The 20,280-nt window shown below is 40.3% G+C and overlaps 1 protein-coding gene across 2 annotated transcripts; it reads left to right on the plus strand.

Annotated features, from left to right (window-relative positions):
- The first annotated feature begins 571 nt into the window (after positions 1-571).
- LOC137127574 (carbohydrate sulfotransferase 11-like) lies at positions 572-19,562 on the plus strand. Of its 2 annotated transcripts, XM_067504712.1 has the most exons (3): positions 572-1,105; positions 10,902-10,981; positions 18,030-19,562. In XM_067504712.1, the coding sequence occupies exons 1-3, from the start codon at positions 1,012-1,014 to the stop codon at positions 18,873-18,875; spliced, it is 1,020 nt and encodes a 339-aa protein (XP_067360813.1). In that variant the 5' UTR covers positions 572-1,011; the 3' UTR covers positions 18,876-19,562. The 2 variants fall into 2 exon arrangements, with proteins under 2 accessions (XP_067360813.1, XP_067360812.1); XM_067504711.1 differs by lacking the exons at positions 572-1,105; positions 10,902-10,981 and adding an exon at positions 11,036-16,467.
- The last annotated feature ends 718 nt before the right edge of the window (positions 19,563-20,280 follow it).

Consider the following 20,280-nt stretch of genomic DNA (forward strand, 5'->3'; position numbering starts at 1 on the left):
CCAGCACTGGGCCATTGCAAAAGTCATGGTCTTTGTATATTTAACAAACTTTGCCTCACATGCTCAAAGGTGACGTTTGCTTGTACCATGGCTGGTCAAATATGCATGTGCAAGATCTCTAATGGAATTACGACAAACAATATTTATTGTGATCACTATGTTTGGAATTAAGAAATGTGTCAGCCAGTGGAGTGGTGTGTCTGGCTTATGGTTTTCTATTATAACGGGGCTCTATATGGCAGAGCTAAATAGGGAAATTCGGCTGCAAGTTGATAACTAACCAAATGTGCATAAAGAAAATGCAGGAGATTGTAGACAATATGAATAATTTATAAAAAGACCAAAGTTATCCATTAACAGATTTCAACTAAACCAGGTTTAATGCAACCAAAGTGGAAGCCAACTTCAGTGTTTTCTATCCTAGATGTTCTTTGGCAATAACTACATTTCAACAAAGAATGTAAAATGTTTATATCCTATCATCTTATGTCCATTTTGGTAGCAGAGTAGGTGTGTTATTTCCGCGAACACCTGTGAGGGACGTTTATTTGGAAAGGTTGAACCGGAAATGGTCACAGTTGCACCATCATTTGTCATAGCGATGTAGTAACGGCGGTGTTTGGGGTAAAAGGGGTTAAAAGGAGTCAGGGAAACGCAGGGAAACCCGCTGTTCGAGGACATAAATCCCCCCGTCCCACCCCCTGTCTTCTGCTCGGACGGTCCCACTTTCTCTGCAGCAGCACGCAGCAACGTTCCGGTGACACCAGCCGAGCCTGCCGCCCTGCACCCGTTCACCGGCTCCTTGTCTCGCTTCGCTTTTCTTCTGCTTCCCTTTCAGCGACTTCCAGGCTGGACATGCCAGGATGTACTGGAAGATAAGGAGCAGCAGGGGTCAGGGAGCCGGGTCGATGCTTTTATCGGTGATCAAGTAGACCGAAAAAACTGTGTTATTTTTCGCATGAAACCTGGCAGGACTCGGTTCGGGGTGTCGGACGTTTCCAGAGACTCAGGATGAGGAAACCCAAAGTCATTCGGATGGTGTTTGCCTTAAGTCTGGGATGCTTTGTTATGGTCATATTCTACTTTAACAGCAGTCTGAAGTCAGGTGAGCTGCCTTTTACATGTGAATTCCTATTTTGTCACGTTATCTAATGTAAAACTTATAATAAATCATTTACAGTTGAACGCTTCACTGTTAGTGAAGACAAAGAACTTCTGCACCAGACTCCATTCAAGTTGAACAAAATATTACTATTGATTTACTCAGTTAATTGACTCTTCTCTGCCCTTATGTGGAAATCGTTAGGTCTAAGTCTGTTCTGTCTATCGGCTTAGAAAAACTCTTAACAATAGAAGACTTTACTTGTACATACAAGGAAAGATAGCAGGATAGCTTATTTGACATATTCCAGCTAAACAAAAATGTAATACAAGCTAAAAACTGAAGCCATTCATGATGACATTCATTTTCAAACATATGCTGGGAATGATTATTTGATGGCCAATCAATCATGTCTGAGGTCAACATAGCTCTTGGTTTATTCTCAGTAGTTTTCATTGCTCCAGACCAGCTGGTCCCATTCTGTATACAAGGGTTTGCTCATGTAATTGCCACGTGTCTTTAATCAAACCCTTTTGTGTCATGCGCTATCAAAACTGTAAAACTCAGTCATAATCAAAAACAGTTATAACTAGGTGTGTGGCTAGAAAGACGTTGTGCAATTTCAAAGCACATAAAGAATTCAGCTTTTGTTCAAATCACTGCAGTGTGCCCTCCCTTCCTACCATCATGCTCATCACTGTCCTTTCCCACCATGTGTCTTTATTTTTCCCGACAACCACAGGTATCCTCTGAGGAACAGTTTCAAATAGATAAGTGCAGTGTTTCCTCTACTACGTGGAGGAATAAGGCTGGGAGAAGTTGCAGCTGCCTGGTGTAGCTGGGCTGGCCCTCGCTGAGATCTGTTTCCACCTCTTCCAGGTCTCTCTCTGCCCCATACAATGAGCTCATTCATACATTCCCAGCTATACCATGGGCCAAGAAAAAGTGCATATAGCTCATACTGTGAGGATTTTTAATGTATGTGTGTAATGAAAGCGAAGCAGGAGCATTTCACTACTATCATACTCCTGCTTGATATGTACTGTTACTCTGTTAAAGTAACATTTTTCAGGCGGGTGGGAACATTCGCTATCCAAGAACCTTGGATAGTTGCTGCTTATCAGTCTGTTGTGTTCGATGCATTCCAAGAGTGTTTTTGTGGTGATGTTTCTTCTACATTAGTGGATTTGTTGTTCCTTCTTCTCATTGTATTTTACCCCATCTGTTGAGTTCACGGTTTCGATATTCTCATACTGGCTCACTGGTACCAAGGCTTAAATAGACACTAAAATAGACATTTATAGTGGCGGTACACACCCCGCTCTTTTCAACCACATGTCGAAGTGTCCCTAGGCAAGACACTAAACCCCCAACAGCATATTCCCATCACTAGCTGTGGATTGCCGGTCCCAGGCCTGGTAGAAATTGGGAAAGGTTGCATCAGGGAGGGCATCTGGCATAAAAACTGTGCCAAATCTACACGCAGACAAATGATCTGCTGTGGGGACCCTCAACTCACTCAAAAACCAAACAAACAACAAAGATGGCGGAGTACCATCCTGGGCAGGGAGTAGTAGATATTGTTAATTGATCTTGGCAGAAGATGGACTTTGAGACAGAGACGGTTAGGGTTAGCATTAGAGAAAACCATTGGTTTAGGCAGTAAGCCCCAGAAACATACTAAAAAGTCTACCTTGGGGTAAACGTTGACACCTTCCAGCTGAGGTCATCTTGTGTGGACTCTCACCTCTCACGTCTACAGCCAGGCGACTTTTGATTCCAGAAGGTCAAGGTTTTACAAAGTAGGATGCTGTGATATAGGTAACATGATATCCACCTTCATTTTGAACTTTTCCTTCAAAGGTCAGCACTGTCAAGATGATTTGTAGTTGGCCAGTGGAACAAAATCTCTGACTTCGGTTGATCTAATACGTAAAAGCAACTATCTACAACTGCTGTAGATAGTTTTAAGTACTGTAATGTCTGGTACCTACTTTGACTGTTTTTACATCAAGGCATACATCAAGAGAAATGGCAGCAAGGGAAGCAGCATTGTTCACATACTTTACTATGCACTTAAGCTAAACATACAGAGGATTTATGGTATGTCCACCAGAATATCCACCTAATAAGCTTCTAGTTTGGTACAAAGCAACAAACATGGACAAAATGGGTTGCAGTTAACACTGAGCAAGAAAAAGTTAAGTTAGTTTCTTCTTAAAACGTTTAGGTAGTTTTGTTGTGGTTTGATTTTTACGTCACGCTAATTTCAGAGGACAAGCTCAGAAGTGTGCACTTGAAGGCATTGCAGTGGTGAATCATCTGAGGGTGTTTTTTTTCTTAAGAGGTAGCATGTGGTGTTTTAGTGTCATGTAGCTTGGCTGTATGTAGAACGATACTCATGTTTCGGGTATTGGAGCTGCTTGTCAGCTTGAAGTGAATTTAAATTGGTTTCAGATATGCAGCAAGTCTGTTTTATTTGGATTTAGAACACCTTCTCTTTCCTGCTATATTTGGGGTAAAGGTCATAAGTTTCTGTTCAAAGCTTATACAAGGCTGCAGATGTGTAGCCACATAACAGAGGCAAATGTATTGTCAGGATGGAGTTACACAGTGTAAAATTGTCTGGTTTTTCAATTGTATGTTTTTGTGCGCACGACTCACTGCGCTGTTTAAATTTAGGATAATTACATGGATGCAGAGTCACTTTACTGAATGTCTCGTGCACTATGATAGATGCAGAGGATGGAAATAGGAGTTTTCAACAACACCAGATGTGTCCCACATTGCAAAAACTGACAATTTAAAACTCTGACTAATGGGGTAATATCAATACCTTTGGGCCTAGTTCAGATTAAATAGTCTTGAAGATTATCTAAATAATGCATTGCAGAAAAAAAAATTAAGGATTTAAAAAAATGGCAAAATATACTCAGCTGTGGCAGATTTCTTTTTTTACTCTGTACCAAAATAAAAGTTTTAATGTGCGTTTCCTGTTAAGTGTGTTATCTTTACTGCAAGCACAGCTGTGGTTTATCCACAAAGCTTAGACAGACTTGAGATGAAGAAGCTGTGATGTGATGTTTTATAGCACTGTCAGGACTTTACCCACATATGATTCATATCTCCCCACTAACATTTACACATACAGAGGTTAGCTGATGGTTTTCAGACTAGCCTTTTACTTAAAACCAGAACCATCGTCCGCTGCACTGGAGAGGTATCCGTACCTCATACCTGTCATGTCTGGGCTTGACTGGCAGCAATTAAAGTTATAAAATCACAAATTTCAGCACTTCAGCTTCACTGGAACACTTGCTGCACACTAAACAAATTTGCTTCAGGACGTCTTTGGACATAAATCCAACATGGCACTAAAAGATGTGAGGGTGGAGTTGAGAGAGCCTATTTCTGTCACGTGACAGCATCCGATTAAAAACAGACCAAACAACAAGGAAAGGAACAGTATGTGACTTAATCTTCATATGTATCTTTTTGTGATATCCAATATGTATCCTTTCATTTCAAACAGATCTGAAATAGTTGCCAGTTCTGTTTGGAATCAGTTCTGTCTTTTAACTTTTGTCAGCTCTTTGGCCATCTGGTGCTCGTCTCATGGGTGGCCTTGCTGCTCCAACCTGATCTCATAATCACGGCTTCAAATACATTAAACCGAGCTGCAGGAGCTGATTATTCACTAAGTAGCTTTTTAATTTTTTAGATTTTAATAGGACCATCTGCTTTCAGAAGAAATATCCTAGTGGTTTAATTTGCTGGGTTGTTCACTTCTCTGCAGAAGCAGCCACATGCAGTCAGTCAGTCCACTGTTCTGATTCAAATTGAAATATTCTTACAAATATTGCTGTGACATTTTCACCCCCCCAATACTGAGTCACAGTCGGATTAAATCAACTTTGATTCAGTGCTGTAAAAAAAATAAAAGGTGAAAACTTTACAGGCACTGTCTAGTGCCACCATCAGGTCAAAGTGTTTAATTTTCTGGTCGAATATATCTACACCTGATTCCTATCATTTCTAGACCTTTTTTTGGACCTTCCACACATGGATCTTACAGCAGGAGATTATTGTGTCAGATTGTGCCTATTCTCACCTACAGGAAATAACTGTGTGGTTTAGGTGAGAGCTGGCACCTGGGTTGATGGACAAAGTGTACTGAGGAAATCTCAAGCCTCTTAAGTCTGCAGTACTAGGGAGTATGGAGCTTGCAGGGTAACGTCCAGAGTTTTTGGTTCACAACTGTTGAGAAAATCCCCATGCTCATTGGTAAACACATTCATTTTTTTATTACTGTGTCTTTGGTGAGCCTTCCACTTTTCATTTAATGTCAACATCAGAGGAGAATTTTAGTTTGTTCAATATATTATTAGATTTTAATTTAAACGGGTAATTGTCTTGAAGTAATGCTTACACGTGACACGATGACGATGGCTGTTGTTGTTAACACGGTGATTGGGAACGTGTTAGCAGACGTTTCCCCATAGCTCAAAGTGTTACTGTGCTGTAAATAATGTGTCACTCTACAAATGCACATCAGCCCATTATTCATATTTCACATCTGCACATCTAGTGCATACATTCTAGGTTCAATCAACAGACACAGCACCACCCACACACCTCTGATTTTGCTCTAACACCCTTTAGACACACATTTGTGGCCTAAAAGGATCATGCTTTCACCTGTACAGTGTCTCTCTCAGTAAAGCTGCTCTTTGGCAGGAAAGGCCAAGGAGTGGGGGAGGGGAGGGGCCCATTTCTCCCAGTGGGCTCTAAACACAGAGCTCCGTTTATGGCCTGGACAGGAGGAACACACATCGGTCTTTCTATATTTTGCATTTCCTAAAGCCTGGTTTCTGTACAAGCTCAGAGGAATGCTGCTGAGCCACGGGTCTAGACAGGGTTAAACTAACAGGACTACAGCTCGCTTTGAATGGAACTAAGGTGGTGTTGGTGAATCTCCTCCATGAAGGAATTTGAGCTAACAGCTGAGACAGTGTTTGGTTAGAATAGCACATGGTTTGAGTCCATGGCTTTAGAAAATGTGTGCGTCTTTGTATCATTTTTTTAAGACACTTATTCATTTCTTCCAGTGTGCAAATGTGAAGCCAACCTTTTTTTCTCGCTTCTTCACAGTCTCCCATTTTCCAGATGTCCTGCCTTTACTATTTATTCTGTTCACTCCCTGAATTATTTAAAAACTGGGCTGTTGAATACCTCATGAAAGATGTGAATTGTAAATTTCCTTAATTGGGTCACGTTATTAGGGGAGTGATGACACATACTGCACTTTCTGAGATGTACCATCTCTGCCAGTCACTGGTAATTTCCATGAGGAAGTGGTAATCAGGTCAAATAAATCAGTGCACTGTAGCCTGTAACTCAGTGAAGGGAACAGAACTTCTCTTTGACAGATGCATCCAGCAGCAACTCTCACTCTGTTTATTCCCGTAATAAGGCATAATTTGGCTTCTTGGCTGACGTCCACTAAACAAGAGGATTATACATGTGTTACAAGAAGGCATCATTTCCCTTCTTGGTGGGGGTGAATCTGCTAAACAAGAGGATTATCAATGTGTTGTGAGAATAAGCAGTTGTTACTATGAAGGTGCAGACACCTCAGCTGGGCAGCAAATGGCCAAGACATCATACTGTTTCCAGTTTTATCAAAATAAATGTTCCAAAAACTGTTGTCATTGGTGCAAACCATGCTGTTATTGGGCGACCTGAAATGTTTTTTAGTGACCATTAGTAAATAAAATGTTTTTGAGCTTATTATTTTAACACTAACTATAACGTAATTAAAATGTTGCACAAAGGGGAAGTTAACAGAACAGGGACAAAGAAACGCTGATGCTGTTGTGACTGATTAGTGAAAAAGCACCAGGAGCTGTAGCTGTATAGTATTATTATTTTTTTTTGTATCACCTCCCCTGAGATTGCAAGCATGCTGAAAACCCTACACATTATTTAATAGTCTGAGAAATGTTTTCCTACCACTGTCTAGAATCTGTACTCTGATGTGTTTGATGAACATTCCTTTTTTCAGCGTTCTTTCAGTTTCTGCTCAGGCAAAAAATGCCATATACAGAAAATTAAGAACAGCCTTTCTTTTAAATACGCAATTGTCCCTGTCAGCATGTAGCAATGGTGAGGGAACTGCATTTTCATGTGGCGATGCTTTGACAGCAGCTACATTGACAGGGTACTATCTGAAAAACAAAGTAACCTGGTACCCAAAGTGAGTAGAGTGGTGTAGAGCTGAGCTGGTACTATGCAGTAAACAAATGGCTCTATTTCCTCAATAACTTAATGCTTCTTGGGTTAGTTTAATCCCCAAAAAGTCAAGTGCAAATTAATCCAAGAAACCCTCAAGACACGAGTGAAATTACATTCTAGTCAGGTGTTAAAAAGGAGTAATGTTTCATTCAGGGTTCAAGGGAGTGTTATAAATGAGAGCCCTGTTTCAGGAAATGCCAATATTTGAGGACTGAGACTTTCTGACAAAGTTTCCTTTACCATGAATTGCTCCAATCGAAGGGTAATATGTCTGGGTGATAAAATTACAATATGTCTAACATAGGACTGCTGATTGTGTCTTATAGTTTGATCATACTTATCCCTTCTCTACTGGATATTGTCCATTCCCAATATGTCAGTGGGCATACAGCTTGTAAGCTGTTTGGCATTCATGAATATTTTAAAGTGTGAAAAGTGGAGAAGACAGAAATATGGTTCACTCACCTTGTGTTTTGGTGATGGTCTTTCTGCAGCCTGAACATTGCTGTACAGTCACTGTCACTGTTTGTGTCACTGCAATATTTCCACCTTTGAGATTATGTTTTAAAAAAATTGTTAATTAGCCTCACCATACGGTATGATTTATATAAACCTTTGTCTAGGCCAGTGGCTTCCAACCCTAAAGGACCTACTGAGGACCCCCTGCTTGTTTCCCAGCTATCCCTGCCAAAAAAGCATTCTGATCTTAAAAGTATTTTAAGATATATAAAAGTATATAAGTGTACATTATGACACTACAGGATGATAGTAATTGTATAAAGTCAGCAGTTGAAACACATTTTGCATCTTAACTCAGAGTTGAGTTGCATTAATGATCTTCTTTGCAGCGTCAGAGCTTTGTTTGCAGATGTTTACACAGGTGGTAACCAGCTTTTTCATGCATTAGGGGGTTTGTCCAGGAGGTTCACTAACCACTTGTGACATGTGGCCATAAATGCCACACGTCAGAACAGTTTTTCCCCCTAAAACAGGTGATGCATGTTTCAATGTTCTGACGTTTAAAATTGCTGTTGTGGAATTATCTCTTCACTGACTGTTTGTTTCAGGTGTTTTTATGTTCAAACAATTTAAGAATTTTGCCTCGGGCTGGTCATTGTGATGCACAATCAGTGATTATTACCTGTTTATCTCATGTCCCGTGTTGATTTGTGAAACCAGCTGCTGAGTATTTAGAGATCAGATTGGCTAAACTAAAACAGAGACAGTCATTTCCTTAATATGTGTCCTTTTCATGGATTGTCTCTGATTAGTATGTCATTATTGTGAAAGTTATTGGTTTGAACGGAAATGAGGATAAACGCAATCAGGCAATATTAAGTTAAAAAGCTTTTTAGCTTGTTCTTTAGTTGAATGTTGTAAAATTTAGGCTGCAATCTCTGTTCAGAGGGCCACAACATGTGGTGAAAGGCCCATCTCAGAACAACACAGCTTGTGTTGTGTGTGCATGTGTGTTTGACATCACACACCTGTGTATGGCAGATGCACAGTGTGATGCCTCATCGAGTGATGAATTGTTCCGAAAATTAAACTGAATCCTGGGAGATGCTCACAGTGTATTTGGCAATGTTTGAAAGGCTGATCATTGTTCCAAAGTACCGCTAAGAAATCCTTTCAGTAGTCTGATAATGTGCAACCTGTCCCATCTCTGCTAAGTGACAGCTAAATGCAGAGGTAGTAGAAGTACACAAACTAGCAACAAGTAAAAGTATTTGCCTAAAACGGTACTCCACTATAAATAGAAGTACCACTTCAAATTTTGGTAATGGCACAGCTGGTAATGTTCAAGCAGTTTTTACCACTTTACTTACTGACAGCTGATAATCCTTAAGTATTTACCACCTCTGGATAAAAATAACTTTGGTAAATGTTCTGCACTTATATAGCGCTTTTCTACCTATTGGCACTCAAAGCGCTTTACACTGCTTCTTATTCACCCATTCACACTCACAATCACACACACACTCATACACCAATGGGGGAGCTGCTATGCAGCTGGCCATAACTCACCGGGAGCAACTAAGTTGGGGTTCAGTGTCTTGCTCAAGGACACTTCGACATGTGACCGGAGGAGCCGGGGATTGAACCAACAACTGTGAGATTGGTGGACAACCTTGCATGCGACTGTGGCGCAGGAAGGTGGAAGATAAGAAGAAAACTGAGAGAAGCAGGGGATCTTGATGACCAGAATTGAGAACCTCTGACTTGCTGACTAGTTAGCACGCCTGTGTTTGCACACAATGCATGTCAGCACATTCTTGAGATGCATCTACATGCTTGTGTCACAGTCTGTTTTCATCACTCTAGCTGTGTACACTGCCCATGCATTGGCTTGCATGTTGCTTGGGCTATATGCATGAAAACACAACCCAAAGTGCTTTCTTTATGCTTCAAGTTATGACTTTTTGAGTCTATGCATGTAAAATGCTCCACAGAAAGCCATTAAACATAAGATTGTGTCCGGACAAAAGAGAAATACCTGAAGTAAACACAGCTGAAACAAAAGTTTCCCTAACATCAGTCCTACGCATATTGAAGGTGGGGTAATATTACATAACCAACATGCGTGTTAACCACCTTTCAATGATCACACTGAGCAGAACAGAAAGATATGGTACCCACTGGTGACACTACTGTTGTTTTGTCAGAACCATAGTTTCTCTTACTCATTGTGCTCCTGTGGTCTCTCGTCATGGTTCACTCAAAGTTCACTCCACACTCTGACACAGACACTTTTCTTTCTATGTAGGCATAGTGTGGGTCTGTGCCATGGCAGGGTTTGATGGCATAACATCATATGTCATGGAGCATATCTCTTAAAAATGTGGTTTAAAATGTACATACTATAGCCTTAAAATATAGTAGTTTATGTTAGAGTGAAGGTGCCACTGCAGTTTATTACAAAGCATCAGTCCCTTCCAGGCTGCAGATTCACTGTTTTCTTAAATGAAATTGTAGGTTCAAGTAGCGAATCTGAATACAATGACTCTGACCATGTTGAGCTGAGTAATCTGATGTTGGAGCTCATGCTTGTACCAGCATAGCTTATCTTTTGCAGTCTGTCTCTCAGCCCTTTGACTACATTTTCTGCTTCTCTGCGAGCCTTCAAATGTCAGTTGCATGTTCTGAATTGCGAAAACCCCTAGTGTATAAACTTTTACAAGGGCACTTGAGGAGATAAAATTTTGGCAAAAACAAAGTAATAAAATTCACTTTAGGGTTCCTACGCCACATTTTAGTTTACTTTAATTAAACTCGTTGAGTTTATTATTAATAGGTTTGTGCTCAGCAATCAAATCTAGCTGTGACATCCTAAAAGATAGATTTTTGTTAAAGTCTCAGGTTAAACAGGTTAAAACATTTGTTCCATCAAAAAACTACTATTTGTGTAACGGCCACAATTCATTTTCTTTTTGTTTTTTTGGTTAACCTTTGATAACACTGTTGTTTTAGAAGCTCTTCCATGACACATTTTCTATTTCCTCAGCCTCAGAGCCGGACGGTGAAAGAAGCAGTGGGCAGAAGTCGAGAAGGAGTCCACTCCAGACACTTTATGAGGGTGACCAGGTCAGTGCTCTCTTACCACAATCCCTAAATGTATTGCAAACACTCTGCAGTTCCACTCCCTATAAAATCCAAGCTGAAACTTTTACTGCAGACACTTAACATTTACAGTATTTGTATATTTTACTTTATTTTTATTTGCAGCCTCAATTTCAAAAAAGTTGGGTAAACAGAGTTTGATGGCAGCAACACATCTCAAAAAAGTTGGGAGAGGGACAACTGTCTGTAAATGTCTAGGAAGTGAAGAGACCAGTTGCCGGAGTTTTAGGAGAGGAATGTTGTCCTATTCTTGTCTGATGCAGGATTGTAGCTGCTCAACAGTCCTGGGTCTTTGTTGCTGGATTTTTCCTTTTATGATGCACCAAATGTTTTCTATTGGTGAAAGGTCTGGACTGCAGACAGGCAAGTTCAGCACCCAGACTCTTCTCCTGTGAAGCCATGCTGTTGTGATGGATGCAGGATGTGGTTTAGCATTGTCTTGCTGAAATATGCAAGGCCTTCCCTGAAAGAGACGTTGTCTGGATGGAAGCATATGTTCCTTTAAAAACCTCTATGTACTCTTTAGCATTGATGCAGACTTTCCAGATGTGTAAGCTGCCCACACCATAGGCACTAATGCCCCCCCACACCATCAGAGATGCAGGCTTTTAAACTGTCCGCTGATAACAAGCTGGATGGTCCCTTTCCTCTTTAGTCTACAGGACATGGCGTCCATGGTCTCCAAAAAAGATTTCAAATTTTTAATCATCTGACCACAGAACAGTTTTCCATTGTGCCTCAGACCATTTTAAATAAGCTTTGGTCCAGAGGACACGACAGTGTTTCTGGATCGTGTTTACATATGGCTTCTTCTTTGCATGATACAGCTTTAACTTAAATTTGTGGATTCCACTGTGAACCGTCCTCACAGACAGTGATTTCTTGGTGTTCCTAAGCCCATGCAGTGATGTTCAGTAGAGAATCATGTCTGTTTTTAATACAGTGCTGAGGGCCCGAAGGTCAGGCACATTCAGTTTTCACCTTCGGTGTTGCCCCTTGAGCACAGAGATTCCTGCAGATTTTCTGAATCTTTTGATGATAATATATACTGTCGATGGGGGGATCTTCAAATTCTTCGCAAATTTATGTTGAGGAACATTTTTCTGAAATTGTTCCATAATGTTTTGGCACAGTTTGTTGCAGATTGATGAACCTCTGCTCTAAAAATCTAATCTTGGACAGGCCCCATTATTAATTTAGGCCTTTTGTATAAGTTTATACATTTTTATACACTTATAATTTTTATTCACATTTTTGAAAGTGTTTTTTAACCTGGTACTCTGACCGAATTGTGAGAGACTAAAACTCTTAGTAGGCAACAAATACAGAAGCATCTCTTTACACATCTACAGCAATATGAACAAGTATACTGTAGGAAAAAAACTGTAGGAAATTTCTTATATTACTTGGCAGGGTGGAAACCCTGTTTTTCCTAAAATAGAGACTGTGTCTTCTACATGTGACACAGATTAGATTACTAAAGCATGAACAGGCAAAGCTTCGCTAACAATAAACAGGATTTATTAAGACTTGTTTATCAGGTGATGCATTTTCCATCCGGTCATCACTCTGCTCGTCTATCAGCTGTCACCACGTCCCAGCCTGAAACTCTAAACGTCATGTCAACGGATCCTTAGAGCCAACAGCCAAGTCTGCATTCTGTGTTAATAGGGAGGTTTCCTTCTTTTTCCATTCATGATGTTTGCCACTTAAGCACACAAGAGCTTTTTCATCTCGACGTACTTGCAAGTTCTTAGTCATTTCAGGTTGATTTCTTACCCTCCCTCTCCTTACATCTCTCTGACGATGATGCTTAGAAACCCGCCCACGCTAATAACATGTTGGACTTTTAGAGCAGAGTCCATGAAAACATACAATTTAGTTTGGATTGGCAATAATGATAAAACAATGCAGCTTGTGTTAGGCAGCACCTAAATGGGACAGATGTCTTAGAACTTTTTATGGGCAGTTGTGGCCTGGCTAGGATGTATGTGTGTGTGGTCTGTTTCACAAACAAAATGTGATTTGGTTTGGGCCCTGCTTATGAGCTGCATACTACACAGACTGTTTGTGATAAATAGTGAACTGATATGATGACTTTGTGATGACAAAAAGACAGTTTTCATCCTGTTTTCACGTTTGCTGTGGTTGCAGAGAATGTGAAATTGCAATGAGATACATGTTGTTGATTAAAAAAAAAAGGCCAAAAGATCTTAGTCCAGATGTCAGGGATTGACAAATACTGCTAAAACCTAACATAGCCCCTCCTGTGTTGCACTGCTTTAAGATGACTGCTTTCAAAACCATCTTTCACGAGCTTTGCAGTTTTTGCCTTTGTTTTCTGTTGTTTGCATTCATGGTCAACTGTCAAATTGTTTCCCAGCATATCTGATGCCCATTGTCTTTATCGTTTGATTTGTTTTCTGACCACTTTGAATGTGAAATAATGACATACAGTAAACATTTAGAGTGCATGACATTCCAATATCTCTTGGAGGCCAAACCAGACTCAGTGTGGCTCGAGAATATCCACAGATCAAATGGAAAATTCTTTAATGTCAGCTGATAAACAATTGACCAGTCAATTCAAGTCACCAGCGAGTGATTAGCATATCTGGTTACAGTGTTTATTTATCGAATTATTATCCTACACTATTTTTTTGGTACTGCAGTACAGAAGTTCCTTGAAGACACAAACTATGAACATGTCTGTGCATGATAGCTTGAATCAATGAAAGCTAAAGTGCCCATCTTTGCCTAATAAATACTTAATTACTGCAATTTGTACTTATTTTAAATAAATCCCGGTATAAATTGGGGAAGGTTGTGTCAGCAAGGGCTGTAAAAACTGTGCCTAATCAACATGCAGACAATGATCCGCATGTCCGACAAGTATATTAATTTACAATTTATAGAAGTAATTAACCACTCCTTGTTAAATCAGTACATTTGATTGATTGTTCACAGTGATTTGTTGATTTCCAATACTCCATTACTCATTGCAGGGAAATATGTTACTGTACAATACATATCACAGTATTTTGGGCTGAGCCGCAATTTCTCACAGCTTCCAGTGAAAAAGGTGAAAATCAAATCATTTGAAAACTAAAATCTGCCTTGTTAGAACCACTACATGGAAGTTATGTGAAAAAGAGCTTGTAAATGTGGGAACATTTTAAGTAATTACAAGATGCATTATGCATATTTTGTGCTGTTAAAAATTATTAACTTTTTTCCTCATGTTGCTTCAGATGTCTTGCAGATCACAATTATTCAAATATCATCATCATCATATGCTAAATATTCAGTATAATTAGATAAAATAGTTTGATTGTGGTTTTAATTTAGCTTAATGGATTGAGGTGAAATCTTTATTATGCTTTCTAAAGAGAGCAAGGAGATGAAGACTAAGAAAAGGATGCTAAGGAATAGCAGCACAAATGCATCATCAAAATGTCCAGGAACCAGTTCTGGCTCACTTTTGTCCCTGGTCCCTGGTAGCATTTTCAGCCAGTTTGGATTTAAGTACCCTAAATCTCCTGCCATACGATTATAACAACGGTTGTCAGGGAAGCTTTTGGTATTGGTAGGAACATTTTGGTAAAAAAAAAAATGTGACTATTTTCTCTAGATCACATTCATAAATTACAAGCCCAGGTGCAATGACTTGCAAATCATCACTTTCTTTTTTTTTTTTAACATTTGGGGTTTGTATTTGGTGGCATCAACGTGTTAGCCTTTCGCAGTGTTCGCACTCTGAAAGGCGATTGCACAAATGTGTGCTGTGGTTTTTCTTGAATTTGTTGTTGCCCTCTGTGTACTTAGTGTTAGCAGCAGTTTATCACAGTTACTATGTTTGTCCCCTGTGAAGGGCTTCTGTGCCATATTAATTTACTTGTATTTAACAACCTTCAAAACTTACGGTCACAAATAGTGTGACCTCGGTTTGTCCATAAAATACACAACCAGTAATTTGATAGGTGCACTTAAATGAAAGTTCAACTTTAGCCCAAGTCTGGTGTGTCTGATTGAGAAATACAGATTATGTTTGTCATAGATTGTGTCACATCTGCTCCTCTAAAACATCTGCAGAATTCTCAGTAAGTCTGGCCCTTAGTCCACCGGCCCTTAAAATGTCTTTGTTTGATATATATTCATCCCCCACATTTGAACCTGAGAAGGAGTAGCTTGGAGAAGAACAAATGCATGAATTTCAGTTATCACCGCATGTTTTTCACCAGCCCTCAAAAAGCATCTCAATTAAACGTCAAGGAAAGTATCTGCTCTCAATAACTAATTGGCTGACCTGTTCTCAATGTCTTATTTTCTCAATGTCTTAGCTGTTTTGATGATGTTTTAACCCTGACAAAATAATCGACCATCTTTGTTGAATTAGAGCAGTGACATTTATTGAGGAGAATTTATTGGTTTGTACAAACAATGTCAAACTGCAGACAGTTAAAGAGTTCAGCTGCATTTGATGAGGTAAACAGAAAATTTCTAATTACTTTTTCATGTCTCAAGTAAATATGTTTCAAGTGTCAAGTATATATGAGGAGACATTGTCCTTACCATACAGTGTACACCAAGGTGTCATTCACACAGACATTTGCCTGCTTCATTTAGGAACCAAATGACCAGAAAGTCAGGCATTAACTACTGATACTCCCCTATAGGCTCTTTTAAACTGCTTTTTTGCTGCTTCCCCTTCCTGCTGGAGATGGAGCCATGGAGATGTAAGCCATGCAAGTGGCCTCAGCCATTGTGAGCATTTATACTTGTGTGTCTGTGTTGAGCTGCAATTACGTGGTGGGGTTTCTATGTCACCGCGACAAGTTTCTTCTTCACACTGGTGAGTTTTTGTTGTTTTGCAAACAACAGTGACTGAAACTTAGAAGATCATGTTGAGTTGAAGATAACAGACGTTGAGCAGCAGTTATTTTTACCGAAATTACTGCTGAGCAGGAAAGAAATCAGAGCTCAGAAGAGCTGATCCGTATGACTACTGAACTGATTGAAGCAGAAGGATGGAGTGGACAAGACACAGGTGTTGGTGCCTGCATTGCTAAAAAATGAACTTAAAATTCTGGGGAGGTTCATGTCAGTCATAGGCATTGAGTAGCAAAAGACATCAAGTAATGATATACTGTCAGAGCTACAGTATATGTTTAGAAATGTAATTTAATTTAGTTGGCTGCCATGTAACATATCAAATATTATTGTTATTTTTCCAGCATTGTGTGGCATTTTTAATGCCAATACAAGCTACCATTAGCATGTGGACACAGAACTATTTGATTCTAGGTGTTTCTGATGCACATTATCCATGGCCAGGTGATGGTGCATCACGGGACAAGAGAGAGAGAGAGAGAGAGAGAGGAGCTACCAGAGTGGCAGCATCAAGAAAAGAACAGGCTCTCAGTAGAAGGAGCGATGAAATGCAATCTGATGTAAGAATGGGACCAAGTAAAACCTGTTTTTCAGTTCACAAGAAGGTTCCTCACAACAATGTATAAATCCTGTCTATGTGAAACATTTAAGGGGGGAATTCCCTGAATTTCAGGCCTTGATAGACATACGTATACAGTGCCTGCAATTATTCAGACTTCTTGGCTTCAGCACTCTTTATTGTGCTTTACATTTAGTCCCCACTGTGTTTTAGAACAGATCACATATCATACTCAACATAAAAATAACTTAACATCTCTTTTAAAATGAATCCTTTCAACAAAATGACTCTTGTGGTTAATTAAAGTTTATTACATTCTTAAAGATAACGTTCTCTGAGTGGGGCTTTAACAGTCACTTTCTCTTAATAAAGCCATAAATTGTTTCTGATAGTTAGAGCGATACCCAGAAACACAGTGCTGGAAAAGCAGCTCATCGACAGCTGTTTCCAGTTAAATCTCCCTGTGTGGATATGAAAGGTGGAGATGCCAAAAAAACAAACTAGCTCTTGCAGATATCACTGACTTTTAACCGCTTGCAATATTGTGTTTGTGCCATCACACTTCTCCAGCAGGAGGATTCTGCTAAACCTTTACATTAGCAAACAACTGCCTGCTTACACATTCGATAACAGGAAGCAATATTAGAAGTTGCCTTTCTGACACTGATTTATATTCAGTCCCCTTTTAATCTCCTGAGGGAAATGTCCTGACCTTTAAGATGCCAACTGTGTTCACAAGTTAGCAGGTAACATCGTCTGTTAGTAGTAACAACAGTAGTGGGAGCTGGTGAATGAAGCAAACAATCGTGGGGCCATAGTAAAATATTTAAAACTCTAAACTATGTCATAGCTGAAGGGATTGGCAGTCAGGTGAAAATTGCCTATGGGTAATAGTTCTGACACAGTCCAACCTCCACCAACCTCTGCACACACATCTGCGGAGAGGAGCGTCAGTGTTGGCTCTCTAGGCTTTGGCCACTCTGACTTATCCTTGATGTTCCAGTGTTGGCCAGTAAACACAGAGAGCCACACATAGTGTCAGGCAGAGTCAAACTGAGAGGCTCAGGGATCCAACTGCTGCAGTGGTGAGCCAAACCGAGTAAATGAAAGAAGTAAATAAGGCGTTTGTGCCACAAGGAGTCCAAGCTGAACCGAATGACCTGCGATTTTTGTTAAGGCTGTATGCAGATGGCAGAGGAGAGACCATGATTAAAGACCTCGGAAGGAGAAGTGTCTAAGAATAAATCTGCTCACACGCACAGACCTTACAGTAGGTCTTGGCTACATTGTAAATGCACCACTTGAGTTTTATAATCTTAATTCTGGTTTGTCAGATGGTTTGGTCAGATTTGGCTAAACGGGGGATTTGTTTACAACCTCTGCGTCATTGCCTCATTTCACTGTCTTGCTTTCCTACATCTCAGCAAACACTTTAGATTTAGTGTAACCCATATGAATAATAGTGAAAACTTTCCTGAATGTTGCTTTTTAAAGTGTCTCAATGCTTCAGGTTTCGTCATCCTCAACTAAACTGCCTCTTTCTTCTTTTCCTTCTCCACGTAGGTTGAATCAGCAGTGCAGGCCATCCATCAGGGCCGACGGGAGCTGTTAGAAGAAGCCTGTCACTCCTACACCCGCAAACGCAGAGTCCTCATCCCTGAGGACCTCAAGCATGTGATCGTGGATGACCAGCATGGTTTGCTGTACTGCTATGTGCCCAAAGTGGCCTGCACAAACTGGAAGCGGGTGCTCATGGTCCTGACAGGTGCTGCTGGGTCCCTCCAAGACCCACTGGCGATCCCAGCCAATGAGGCCCATATCCCAGGAAACCTCCGTACCCTGTCAGAGTACTCCACCTCCCAGATCAACCAGCGCCTGCGCTCCTATCTGAAGTTTGTCTTCGTACGTGAGCCCTTCGAGCGGCTGGTGTCTGCGTACCGCAACAAATTTACACGCAGCTACAACACAGCTTTCCATAAACGATATGGCACAAAGATAGTGCGGCGGCACAGGCCAGACCCACAGCCGGAAGCCCTGGAGAGAGGGAATGACGTCTCCTTCGAGGAGTTTGTGTATTACCTTGTGGACCCGGCTACCCAGCGAGAAGAGCCCTTTAACGAGCACTGGGAGCGGGTGCACTCGCTGTGCCACCCCTGCCTCATCCACTACGATGTGGTAGGGAAATACGAGACGCTGGAGCAGGACTCCCGCTACGTGCTGCAGCTGGCTGGGGTGGAGGACCAGGTCAGCTTCCCTACCTCATCCAAGAGCACGAGGACTACAGGAGACATGGCGGCACAGTTCTTCCACAACATCAGCCCCTTCTACCAGAAGAAGCTGTACAACCTATATCGTATGGACTTTCTGCTTTTTAACTATTCCATACCAGCCTACCTCAAGTTCACATGAGGCTGGGACATCACTCATCCCTGGACTCCACTTGAACGTAAGGAGCCTGGAGAAATACTCTTTGTTTTTGAGATGTTTGGCCTTTATACGGACATGGCTAATGTTTTAAAAGAGAAAAACGCAGTTTGCTACGTAGGGAATGGGCTATGCAGCGGATCAGAGTGCCCATGCTAATGCCACCACAACATTAAAACCAGAAGGTAGCGTTAACATTACGGCTGATCAGTGTATGAGGGTTTTTTTCCTAATAAATGCAGAACAAAAAGCTGAAGAACTGAAGAAAGAGAGGACCTTCATCACAGCATTTCTGCCTAATGACGGCAAACTCTATTTTACTGTAAACTGTGTTAGAATGTGTGAAATGCCATTCAACTTTTACTTTATTTCAGTTATTGTCTGCTGTATGAATTTGCACAACTTTAATTTTTAAATCTGGAGGAAGACAATGAAATGTAATCAGTGAATGCCTCCAAATCTGTGTGCCTTTAATCACGGGCCTTATTTTGAACGCAGCAGATGGTTACATGTTTTATAACTGTGATTTTCTTTTTATGTTTTGCTGTAGGATGGTTTTTTGTGTAACTATAATAATGCCTTTATTTATTGTATTTCTGACTGCAAAGTCAGTCAAACCAAAATAGAAATATAGTGTCTCACAACTTTTAAATAAATACATTTCAGCAAGAATGAATTTCTTCTTCTTCTTCGAAGTTCTGTGCAGCATTTATAACTTGTGACAAATCGTGGCTGCAGACGCCATAGCATCACTATGAAAATACAAATCACATTTCTATAAAAGTTCCAAATCATTTGAAACCTATATTTCATTGTAAATAATACAAAGAAAACACATTCAGTTTCGAACCTGAGAAATATTACTTGTTTCTTTTTAATACTTGCTCATCTGAATTTGGTGCCAGCCACAAATCTCATAAAAGTAGGAACAGAGAGCAACTAAAGATTGAAAAAGTTGTGTAATGGTGAAAAAAGCATCTCACAGCTAATGAGTTCATCGCCTGTGTTGGATCAAAGTCTCAAAATAACATGGCAGAGAATTTGGCAATTTCATCTATATTTCATATTATTATTACACAGTAGACAAGGTCAAAAACCAATGTAAAACGGCTGTGATCCTTGCGCCCCCAGGCAGCACTATATTAAAAACAAACATAATTCTGAAGTGGAAATCACTGCATGGGCTCAGGGACACGTCAGGAAGCACAGTTTGTCTCCGCATCTGCAAAAGGCAGCGTTTATGATGGTGTCGGAGAGCAATATTGCATCCGGCATGAGTAACTTGCACATCTGTGAAGGCACCTTTAATGCTGAACAACATAAACAGGCTTTGGAGCAACATATGCTGCCATCTAGATGACATCATCTATTAAATCTATTAAAAATAAAT

The sequence above is a fragment of the Channa argus genome, chromosome 5, assembly GCF_033026475.1.
Source record: "Channa argus isolate prfri chromosome 5, Channa argus male v1.0, whole genome shotgun sequence".
NCBI lineage: Eukaryota > Metazoa > Chordata > Actinopteri > Anabantiformes > Channidae > Channa > Channa argus.